The following is an 11,631-nucleotide window of genomic DNA, read 5'->3' as shown; positions in this document are numbered from 1 at the left end:
CAGAAGTGGAGAGGCCAGAATGTTATTTATAAGAATAAAACAATAGATTTGATATTAAAAATTTGCATGTGGCTGAAAAGTCACCATCATTTTTTCGTTGTCATAGCGTTGATTACGAGGCCTGGGTGGTATGGCCGGCACCTGCCGTTGATTACGAAGCATAAGAAGAAAATTAAATGCATGAAAAGCCTATATATCTCTTTATAAAACGGAGGAGATGATATTCATTCCCGATGTGCAGTAATGTCCCCTCAATTTGCTAGGTTGTTGTTTCATGCATGGCTGCTCGCCATTCTGCTTCTTGTTGCTATGGCAATGGCTGCTGAACGTTCGACATATATCGTCCACATGGATGGGTCGGTGATGCCAAAAGCCTTCAACCATCACCAGCACTGGTACACTACATCTCTTCAGTCTCTAAGCGTTGCCACCTCAAATCTACTCTATGTCTACGAAAATGCCATGCACGGATTTAGTGTTGCACTCTCAGACGAAGAGCTAAAAGCTCTGAAGAAAATGCCAGGGGTGCTAGACGTGCACAAGGACAGACAAGTCATAGTGGACACAACCCACACATACGAATTCCTTAACCTGAATGTGGCCACTGGACTCTGGCCAGCCTCCAACTACGGGGAAGATGTGATCATCGGCGTCATCGATAGCGGAGTCTGGCCTGAGCATGAGAGCTTCAACGACAGAGGGATGAGTGAAATACCAACCAGATGGAAGGGAGCATGCGAGGCAGGAGAGGAGTTCAACTCCTCAATGTGCAACCGTAAGCTCCTCGGAGCTCGCTACTTCAACAAGGGTGTCATTGCCGGCAATCCTGGTAAAAATATCATCATGAGTTCGGCTAGAGACATTGAAGGCCATGGCACACACACTTCATCCACAGCAGCCGGGAGCTATGCTGCTGCTAACTTTTTTGGTTATGCCCCCGGGGTTGCAAGAGGGGTTGCGCATAGAGCGAGATTGGCCATGTACAAGGTCCTCTGGCTTGAGGGGCGTTATGCGTCCGATGTCCTCGCTGCCATGGACCAAGCTGTGGCTGATGGTGTTGATGTTATCTCCATATCAATGGGCTTCAGTGGATTGCCATTGTATGAAGACCCGATAGCCATAGCATCATTTGGTGCAATGGAGAAAGGAATTATTGTTTCCTCTTCTGCTGGGAATGCCGGGCCGGCTATGCATACTCTACATAACGGAATCCCTTGGGTGTTGACCGTGGCAGCAGGCACAATCGACAGGCAGCTCTCAGGGACATTGGTATTAGGCAATGGTCAGATCATCACTGGGACAACTAAGTATCCTGAGAACGCATTTCTTGTGGACGTGCCACTCGTTTATGATGAAACTATATTGGCGTGCAACTCATTGTCCTTGGTGTCCTCGGCAGCTGCTAAGAAGATTGTTATATGCAAAGACAACGGGACAATATGGGAACAAGTAGCTTTATTGACTCACTCCACAGCCGCCGGAGCTATAATAATTGCCAATACAAGTGAGAATATTTTCTTTTACACAACTCCTGTGATAGTGATCAATCCTAGTGAAGGAGACAAGTTGATTAAGTACGCTCAGAACTACTCATCTGGCACTGTCACAATGAAGTTCAAGGAGACCTACTTGGTCACAAAACCAGCTCCTGCAGTGGCGCTTTTCTCATCTAGAGGTCCGTCACCAAGCTTCAAGAGCGTGCTAAAGCCTGACATAATGGCTCCAGGTGTTGATGTCCTCGCTGCCTGGACTCCAAAATCTCCAGTGGCGCACGTTGGCAATGCTCCCTTGGCTGGTGATTTCAGCATCGCCTCGGGGACATCAATGTCATGCCCACACGCATCAGGTGTGGCTGCATTACTCAAGGGAGCGAGGCCGGGCTGGAGCCCGGCTGCGATCAGATCAGCAATGATGACAACGGCGGCTGCATCAGATAACACTTTTCAGTCAATTAAAGACGTTGGTAACAACTACAGTCCTGCAACTCCTCTGTCCATTGGAGCAGGACATGTAAACCCAAACAAGGCTTTGGACCCTGGGCTTGTCTATGATGCTACACCCCAGGATTACGTAAGTTTGTTATGTGGTTCTAATTACACTCTTAATCAGATCAAATTGATCACTAGGTCTTCCAAGGACTATGACTGCTCTGAACCTTCATCTGATCTTAACTATCCATCCTTCATCTCCATCTTCGATGGCAATCCTACGAGTTACTCCCAAACATTTAAAAGAATAGTGACCAACGTTGGTGATGGTCCGGAGAAGTACACTGTGTCTGTGACGGTGCCCGCATGGCTTTCAGTTGTTGTGGAGCCGAATGTGCTAGTTTTCAAGGAGAAGTATGAGAAGCTGAGTTATGAGGTTCATGTGAAGACAAGCTTAGAAGCATCAGGGATGGCTGCATATGGATTCGGAGATCTTCTCTGGGTTTCTGAAACTAGAAAATACAAAGTTAGGAGCCCAATTATGGTGCTTCTTTAGGGTTCACAAGAAGAGTTCTTCCTAAATTCTTGACTAAGTTCAAGCTTATGCTGTTGCTCACTTAATTTGGTACTTGTATGCAGTGGCGGAACCAGAAACAAAACCAAGGGGTGCTAGGTTTAACCTAAAAAGTAAATATATAAAATTAATTATATTAATCCAAACTTAAGATTATAATAATTAATTTAAAAAAAATATAAAAATATACATACCACTAATGAAGTGGAAGTTGAATCCTTCGGCTTTGCATATTCTGAAATCGAACCAAAATAGCTTCATCATCAATTGTTTCAAACACTTGGCGTTCGATATAGCATATCATCATATCATTCAACCACTACAAGAAAAATCATAAATCGGCACGGTAAAATTGGCACGGAAATGGAGTTAAAAACCGTGCCAAATTAATTTTGGCACTGTATTTGGCACCAAAAATTAACCATGCCTATAGCACCGTCACAAATACATTTTGACACTGCTTTTAATACCGCATCGAACTTTTCATCACTCGTTTTTCGACACGAGCTTTTTACTATCGTCCCAACCATTGTCATCGATGATGTTTGCACGGACTTTCGATTCTACATTTAAGCACTATTTTTAGACTGCTTTTATTGGTTCAATATTCTGGCAGTGATTTTTAAAGACGATTTTATATACTATTCTTTTTCACTAGATTTGACATGCCTTTTTAATAAAAACTTTTTTGTTACAACTTTCGCACGCTTTTGTTTAATCGTGAAAAATAATTTATATGAAATTAATTTTATTTAATAATTACACTAGTTAAAAAAATTTTGAATTACCAAACAAAAAAATCATTTTATTGAACTAACAATACATATAGATGCCCTATATATACATTGGAAAATCATGTAGTATAACTATACAAACACTTGTATCAAAACAACATTAAAACTCCATTCCACATGCAACATTAAAAATTCAGTATTGCAGCCTTTGTTGCTGGGGAACAAACAAGATCCAGTCATGGAATACTCCGGGACTGTTTCATTAATACATTCTAATATCAAAAACCCACTTAGTGAAGATATCAAGATCAAGATATTCAAAACAGAGAATTTTGAATAACAGTACTTCCTAATGCATACAATAGCCTTTCGATTGTATCGTAAGATGTATGATAGAAATAACTCACTCAAGGACAAAGATAATGTCCAGTCCTTGAATATCGCCATTATCTTTAGCAAAAAAATCTGGTAATCTGTATCCCCAGGAATGATGCCAAATATATCCTGAATAAACATGTTACGGATGAGCATTACTAAAAAGTAGAGGACAACAATGAAAAATGTTGTGAAAAATGCATGAGAAACAGAATTTAAGAAGACAGTTTCCTCTCATAGAATAATGTTTGATTGAAAATCTACCAAACCATTTCAAACTTTTCATTTAAAAACCAGTCTTCCTCACAGACATTTTCCACTAGGTATTAGAGACTGTAAAAAAGAACATGTTTACAGGTTGCAACAGAGCAAAACAATTTATTTAGAAAACCTAATTGACTTCTGAGAGAGAAATGAACTTGGAAAAATTGAAGCCATGCATGATCAAATAAGCAAGAGAAACAATATACCACTAAATAAAATTGGAAAAGTATCTCACTTTCCTTAGAAAAATATTCAAATCCAACATTGATCTTATTTTTACTAATAATAGAAATCTCAAAAAATCTGAGAGAGCTCCATTCATGAATTATAAATTAAATACAATATCCATAAAAATTCCATAATAGAAAAAGTAAAAAGTCACTGGAAAAATCATCATCAAAGTATTAACCCAATAAATTAATAACAAGATTTCTATCAACTAAACTTTAAACCCATTCATACAAACACAGAACTGGACACAATAACAATGAATTCCAACAAAAAAAGTCAGCAAAAATCATCATCAATCTCTCACATACAAAATAAAAAATCTTTTTTTTTGTCAATAATAAAAGAAAACCATACTTTGTTCAAATAAAAATCATTCATTTTCAGTAAAACCAAACAAATTGAAAAAGAATAAAAACAAACTTGTTATGGTATTCAGCAATGAAAGGGAAAGAAGAACTTGAGAGGGAGTCTTGATGGGTGGTCATGGCCTTATGCATATGAAGAAGTCGATCACACAACCCATCTGTGCATCCCAAATGGATGGAAGAAAACCCTAATTTTAAAAAGGTGATCTGGAATATTGTAAGTTAAGGAATATTGTAAGAAAAACCATACATGTGCTTTTTAATGCAACATGGATGGTTAAAAGGGAATATAGTAACTAGTTTGCAACACAAAGATCTATGCAAAAATAAGATCACAAAGCTGCCACAATAAAAATCCATAGGTCATAAAGGGACGAGTGCATTTTGTGTTAGAAATGATTATCTAGCTTGTTTCTAAGAAATGATCTAGTTACAATATTATTTGTAGTTTAATAACGGAATTTATCTTACAATGTTGATTAATTTACCATTTTAAGTCTCTAGAGAGAGTGAACTTATGGAATAATAATACCCACCACCAATAACAATCAAAGAAGTATGATCTAGGCCTACCACACCACCAATCATTTATTCGAGTAAAAAGTGATTTTGATTAAGCGGCATTTTGCAATATACGAAATTGTAAGAATTCAAACTGCAAGAAAAGAGAGACCTAGGCTAACAATCACACAACAACAAGAATCTTTGGGAAAAATTGACTTGAACCCTGCACACAATTTAACCATTTAAGTGTTGCTTGTTACCAAAAATAAACAAAAATTAAAATCGATTCGTGATTATAATTGATTCCATGGCCCTAGGAAGCAGTAACACCTTTCAAAATAAGCTGCTTAGGTTATTCCATTGTGTCAGATGTCATTTTTATAAGGAGCATGAGCAATCAAATTGGTTAATGTTGCATGAAAAATCTGTTCAAAATATCACGTAAAATTCATTTCCAGTAATGACCTGGATAAAGTGAATGACTACATTTTTAACATTTCCATGCATTTCTGCCACTTCTAGTGAAATAAGAAAAGAAAAAGCAGAACACATAAGTATAAGAAATTTGCATAGAAGACTAGCAATGAAATTTTGAGGTAAGAAAAGGGAACTAAGCATGATGAGCAAAATTGATAATGTTTTTACCAAAAGAAAAACTTCCTCAGCACCATTGAAAAGAAAAATTATTTGTCGCGGAGGGACCTAGCTAGAATCAACTATTTGCCGTGTTGTTTCGGGCATTGATGCTGAAGTCAAAAGCAAAGAAAAAATGAATTATTCAGTATACAAGATAACATTCCTGACTATTAAGCATGAATGGTTAATATTATTCAACTCACCATCATAGGAACCACAGTCCGCTGCACCAGGAGAACCAGGCGGACTATCAAAGTGACCATTCACCATAACAGAAGGATCATCATCTGTAGAATTCCTTGATGAGATCCTGTGATCAAACTGAAATTATTGATAACACCTTATATGAAACTAATCAAAGAGGTTGTTGCAACTATTGAAACAAGGATCGCTGAAATGAGATTTTTCTAGAGGATTACATTTTGGCTTTTTTTATCCCATAAAGAAATTTATCTGAAGTTTAAGCCAACTCTAGATTTTATTACTAATTCTGTCAGAGATACGTAAATATTTTATATCAGTTCATTAAGAAATTAGTGGAGATAATGAACATTTCTTTTAGTAGACGTGATGGGTAAATGATAGACTAAACCCCCACTTGTTTTTCTTAGTTCTTAACATTAATATTTGACTCCATATCTAGATGTGAGTTATTTGCATAACTCTAATTTTTATTCTTTTTGGTAAGATGTTCTGTTAATAATCTAGTCTTTGTTGTTTCTGTAAAAATTCAACTTTTTGTTGCTTTGTAGGATAAGGTATGGTGCAACTATACTTATAATGAAGAAGTTTGATGCTGTGAAGTTGATGGAGCTAGTGCAAAAGTATAAGGTCACAATTGCACCATTTGTGCCACCAATTCTAATTGAGATTGCCAAGAGCCCAGTGGTTGATAACTATGGTCTCTCATCTATAAGGATGGTTATTTCTGGGGCTGCACTAATGGGAAAGTTTATACATATATAAACTTCCAGGTTTTTCAGGGGTCAAATGCAATTATAAATTCGGCACGGGTGTATGCACACACATAGATAAGATGTTCTTCTTTGTTTTTTTTTTAAATATATATATATATATATATATTTCAAATAAGACCTTGTGAGGTTATATATATGCAAAAATCTTAGATATAAGCAATTATGGGCTTTGCCAAGGTTTACAGAAAAAGCCCAATTTATATATATATATATATATATATATAACATGCAATTATCAGACTTTGTAAGGGTATAAATGCAAAAGAGGGATGAAACAGACAAGAGCAGGACAATTTTGAAGATTGGAAACGCTAGAACATGAATATATACAGGCAAGAATATGAAACACAATTTTCATATAATAATGCAGAGTCAAACAGTAAAAGACACAAAAAAATGCTTTTTTGAATTTTTATTCATGGAAGTACACATATAACCTTACTTCTTTACTTTCTAGCAGATAAAATATGCGCTGGAATCCATTAAAAAAAATAATAATAAAAATCACTAACAGGGAAAAAAAAGAGAATTTTCTTTTATGAACAAAAAAAACTTCAGATATGATTCAGATTCTATTCACAAAGTTTGGAAAAAAGATGATAAAATTCTAATATCTTGAATTCAGCCCTATAACTATAATTAAGATTTAATTACCAGAATGTTTATCTGAATGAAAAGAGGCTCTAATGGTATCTCCGTGGAATTCAGACAAGCATCCAGAAGCCAAACCAAGAAAGTGTGTTCAGGTTGTTTATCCACATAATAAATCCCAAAGGAAACTGGAGATCAATGTAAGGTCACCACTTTTAACAGCCATTAGACATCCAATTATTTCATCCACTTGTAAAAAATCATCATACCTGGCAACTTTCTTGGTTTTCTCAGTGGGACAAACTTTGCACCAATAGCTAGTGCAATGGGTGATCCAAATATAAAGCCTCTGGCCTCGATTCCTAAGAAACTCAAACCATCACCAAGTTAGTCATAACAATAATAACAGCATCCCCTAGAATAGTAAGAATGATATGGCTAGAAACAGCCAAACACCAAACATATAAATTATAAACACTAGCACCATTGCGCTCCGTATGGAACTCCCAAGTATAGTGTACAGGTGTTAAAATTTCTTCCCAATTTAAACATGCCGCTGCCTTTACAAAACTTTTACTAAAATTAATCACATCAACTACAATATAAGCAGAAGTTCAGTGATATTTTACTAGTCACTTTGTGCTATTTTCCATGTTCAGTGGAAAAGTTACATTTTAGTTAAGAACTAGAAAATAAAAAGAAAATCTGAATTTAGCATAAAGAGGGGGAACTTGGCCATATTTAGTAAATACTACCAAGTTCTGCTCGAAGCAACAAGAAAGAAATGCATTACTACCTCTGAAGTCTCAGCTCTCTACCAATTTTTCAAAGATTAAACACTTCTTGCCCAACAACTATAACAACTAATAATAACTACAAATTCAAATTGATTACCTTTTTAATCTCAGTCAGTCTTGACAGTAAATTTCTTTCTCCTTCTTGTTTAAAGCAACACTTGAACCTAATAACATTTCCAGTATACCACTATATGAGCACTAATCCCCTCCAATTTCTACCTAAACTTGTTGCTGAGAATTCAAAAGAATGATAAATTCAGTAAAAGTCATGAGTAATATTACTATCAGCAATAGGTTACAATAACAACAATATATAGACAAGCAGTAAACAAAAGAAAGGATTCGGAAACAATAAAAAACAGATAGCAGACAACATGTTTAACAAGAGAGAACCATTAATTGCAAGATAGACAGAACAATGGCATATAATTCAGTTGACTGCAAGATATACCTGCACCACTTAACCACACAAATTGTCGCATATCATTATCATGTAAAAATTCAGCTACAAGGACACACTTGTCATGTTGATTCCATCAAATCAAACCATATCATATATCCAAAATAAAAGTCACTTTTGGAAAGGAGATAATATCAACCAAAAGTTATTTTTGTGATTTTAAATAGACATCAATTTCTTAATTTGAGAATCATAAAAATTAAAAATAATGTCTATTTTAAATTCAATAAGATAAAACCATAAGATTCCCATAACATCATAAAACCCCTTAACAGATATCCACCTGCACAACATCCCATTCCATAACATAAAAAACATGATTTTGAATTAAGAAATAAAAGAAAAACATAGAAAACAATATAAACCAATTTGAAACTTTGATTTAAATCTCAATAAAAACAATTGCTAATGTTACTGATAATCTCAGTAAAAACAAACAGATTGAAACTCAACTTAAATTTGACATATTACAATAGAACAACTATACTTGACAATATAAATTACAAGGATGATAGCATCATATGTAAATACAATTGAAACCAAGAAGATAATTCCCAAATCCTTAATTTACTAAAAGATTATTCCATGTGCACTTTCCAAATTTGGAAACGAATTTAACAATTGACCACAATAATTTTCAATACCATGTTCGGATTAAACGCAGCCCAAAATATACATTGATAATTTGATCCCTAAAAGAGAAATAAACAAGAGAATGAGTTATTTGTATCCCAAACAATATAGTATATCACATATATATGATACATATAATGAGAGAGAAATAGTTGATACCTAATTTTGTCCCCAAACCCAAAGCCTTCTCATGAATACTGTACCATCATTTTCCCATTTCAACAAATTAGGTCCTGCAATTAAATAACAAATAATAAATTGTGCTTTTTTGTTCTTCAACAATTGACAATTTCTGTTCATTTGATGTTCTCTTTCTATTTTCTGTTAGTGACTAACATCATCCAACAAACAAGAAAATGTTAGTTCATACTCATGCCAGATGTTGATGCTGATAAATTATCCTCAAATGCATTCATGATGAAAGAAAACAAGATAATAAATAAAATAACAAAATTCTTCCCCATGTAAAACAACAATGACCAATAGGATCTGGAGTGACTACTTAAAAAACAAAATGTCTGGATTAATTAGCAAACGTATTGAACTATGGAAATCAATGGAGATAGTGAACGGTTGTACATCAGATGGCTAGCAATCTATAAAAAGATTATTAACTAACCTGTCCCCGAGCTCACAAAAATTTGACTGCCAATGCATGGGCAATTAATAGGATCATAACAATTTTAACCACCCTATTCTTCTTATGTTCCAATTCAAACTTATTTTAGAAAAAACACAAAAAAATAAGTGACACAAGAACAAGACGACAACAATAATTCAGAAATCAGAAATTGAAACTCCAAAATAAAATTATAAAAAGAACCTTATAAGGAAGAGAGCTCTCCACCACCATCATCTTCTCCTTTGAAAACAGTATTTGATACCTAGAATCAATGAACCCTAACCCTAGAAAAAAAGTTAATTAATCACCAAACCAACAGAAATTCAGAAATAAATCAATCAAAAAGGTTTACAGATCACAATACCACTTCAGAAGCACTCTAGGCCAAGATTGTCAACTTGCGATCAAAATTATAGTCATTTGTTAGCAGACCTAGAACTAAAACACCACAAAAATTAGGAAAAACTCAGAAAAAAAGAAATTGCAATACTTCGATAGATCTCCGGCGAGGTAGGCATCGTCGAAGTTGAGGGCGTAAAGAGGATCATACCTGAAATCCCTCGAAATGGCAACAATGGTGATGATTGTCCGACATCCGAGACATCAGGCGGAGGAGCAATAGAGGTCGCCGATCGTATCCAAGTGAAGGAGGAGATGATGAGGAAGGCGGCCTGGCGGTCGTCGGCGTCACGATCGGCTGCGGACATGGAGGCGACTTGTAGGAATCTCGAGAGAGGGAGAGGATAAAGACAAGCGAGTATTAATTATAATTCCATCCGAGACATCAGGCGGATGGAATTATGATTATATAATATATTATATATATAATATAATTATATATAATAATACAAGTATATATATAATTATCTTAAATCAAGAGTTTAAGTGTTTAACAAATGTATTAAAAATTATTGTATTTGTATTTTTGTAATCTGTATTTGATACTGAGCATTAATCAATTTAGTACTTTTTAGCATGATACTTAGCACGGTATTAATAATTTTACTATATTTATATTTTCTAGTACTGGATTTGATACGAGTGTTAATATATTATTATATTTATATTTTTTTATACCATATTTTAGACTAGTATTAATATATTATTATATTTATATTTTTGGCATGAGTATTTGAACTCGTATTAATACATAAATATATTCATATTTTTCTGCACTAGATTTGGTACGATTAATATATTATTATATTTATATTTTTGGCACCGTATTTGGCACGGTATTAATATATTATTATATTTATACTTTTTAGTAATTGATTTGTACACCGTATTAATATATAAATATATTTGTATTTTTAGTATGGTATTCTAGACATCGATATTAATATATTGATATATTTATATTTTTAAGACTCTAGATTTGATACATGGTATTAATAATTTGCTATATTTATATTTTTGATCGATATTTGAGTCATCTTGTTATATATATTATTATATTTATATTTTTAGCATCAGTATTTGAGCACCAGTACTAGATATTATTATTATATTTTTATATTATTGTCATCCAGATTTGAGACTGTCTTAGTATATTATTATATTTTATATTGGTGGCACGGTATTTGGCACGGAAATAATATAATATAATATTTATATTTTGGTATGGTATTTGACATGGTATCAATATACTATTATATTTGTATTTTGGCACGACATTTGGCACAGTATTAATATATTATTATAGTTGAGTTTTTGGCACAATATTTGGCACGGTAATAATATAATTATATTTTTTTTAAAATATGTTTGGAACTGCATTTGGCACTGTCATTTAAAATTATTAAATTTATATATTTGGAAGATTAGACTAATTAAAAATATTTTTAAAAATCGTATATTTGATAATTATTTCTAGTCCGATTAAAGTTAGAATAAATTTATCATGATTTTGCCAATTTTACGCTAATTTGAAGTTTTTC

At 34.0% G+C, this 11,631-nt stretch overlaps 1 protein-coding gene and 1 long non-coding RNA gene across 8 annotated transcripts; one reads left to right on the top strand and one right to left on the bottom strand.

The window, feature by feature from the left end:
• Nucleotides 1-260: 260 nt before the first annotated feature.
• LOC120256514 (subtilisin-like protease SBT3) lies at nucleotides 261-2,589 on the top strand. Its single transcript, XM_039264193.1, has one exon. The coding sequence runs from the start codon at nucleotides 310-312 to the stop codon at nucleotides 2,482-2,484; it is 2,175 nt and encodes a 724-aa protein (XP_039120127.1). The 5' UTR covers nucleotides 261-309; the 3' UTR covers nucleotides 2,485-2,589.
• Nucleotides 2,590-3,658: 1,069 nt separating this feature from the next.
• LOC120256511 lies at nucleotides 3,659-10,164 on the bottom strand. Of its 7 annotated transcripts, XR_005535330.1 has the most exons (10): nucleotides 10,056-10,164; nucleotides 9,893-9,969; nucleotides 9,229-9,302; nucleotides 9,081-9,128; nucleotides 8,074-8,207; nucleotides 7,449-7,541; nucleotides 7,243-7,367; nucleotides 5,815-5,921; nucleotides 5,621-5,721; nucleotides 3,659-3,740 (listed from the first exon to the last, which is right to left on the bottom strand). It is a non-coding gene; the product is annotated as an uncharacterized LOC120256511 (long non-coding RNA). The 7 variants fall into 7 exon arrangements; XR_005535334.1 differs by lacking the exon at nucleotides 7,243-7,367 and having other exon boundaries at nucleotides 5,815-5,932; XR_005535329.1 differs by lacking the exon at nucleotides 7,243-7,367 and having other exon boundaries at nucleotides 9,893-9,975; nucleotides 10,056-10,163.
• Nucleotides 10,165-11,631: the final 1,467 nt, after the last annotated feature.

The sequence above is a fragment of the Dioscorea cayenensis genome, unplaced genomic scaffold, assembly GCF_009730915.1.
Source record: "Dioscorea cayenensis subsp. rotundata cultivar TDr96_F1 unplaced genomic scaffold, TDr96_F1_v2_PseudoChromosome.rev07_lg8_w22 25.fasta BLBR01001477.1, whole genome shotgun sequence".
NCBI lineage: Eukaryota > Viridiplantae > Streptophyta > Magnoliopsida > Dioscoreales > Dioscoreaceae > Dioscorea > Dioscorea cayenensis.
This window is presented reverse-complemented; position numbering and strand designations above follow the sequence as displayed.

Bases quoted from the DNA above. Each gene is read 5' to 3' on its own strand.
- LOC120256514 (XM_039264193.1), top strand. From the start codon at position 310: ATGGCAATGGCTGCTGAACGTTCGACATATATCGTCCACATGGATGGG.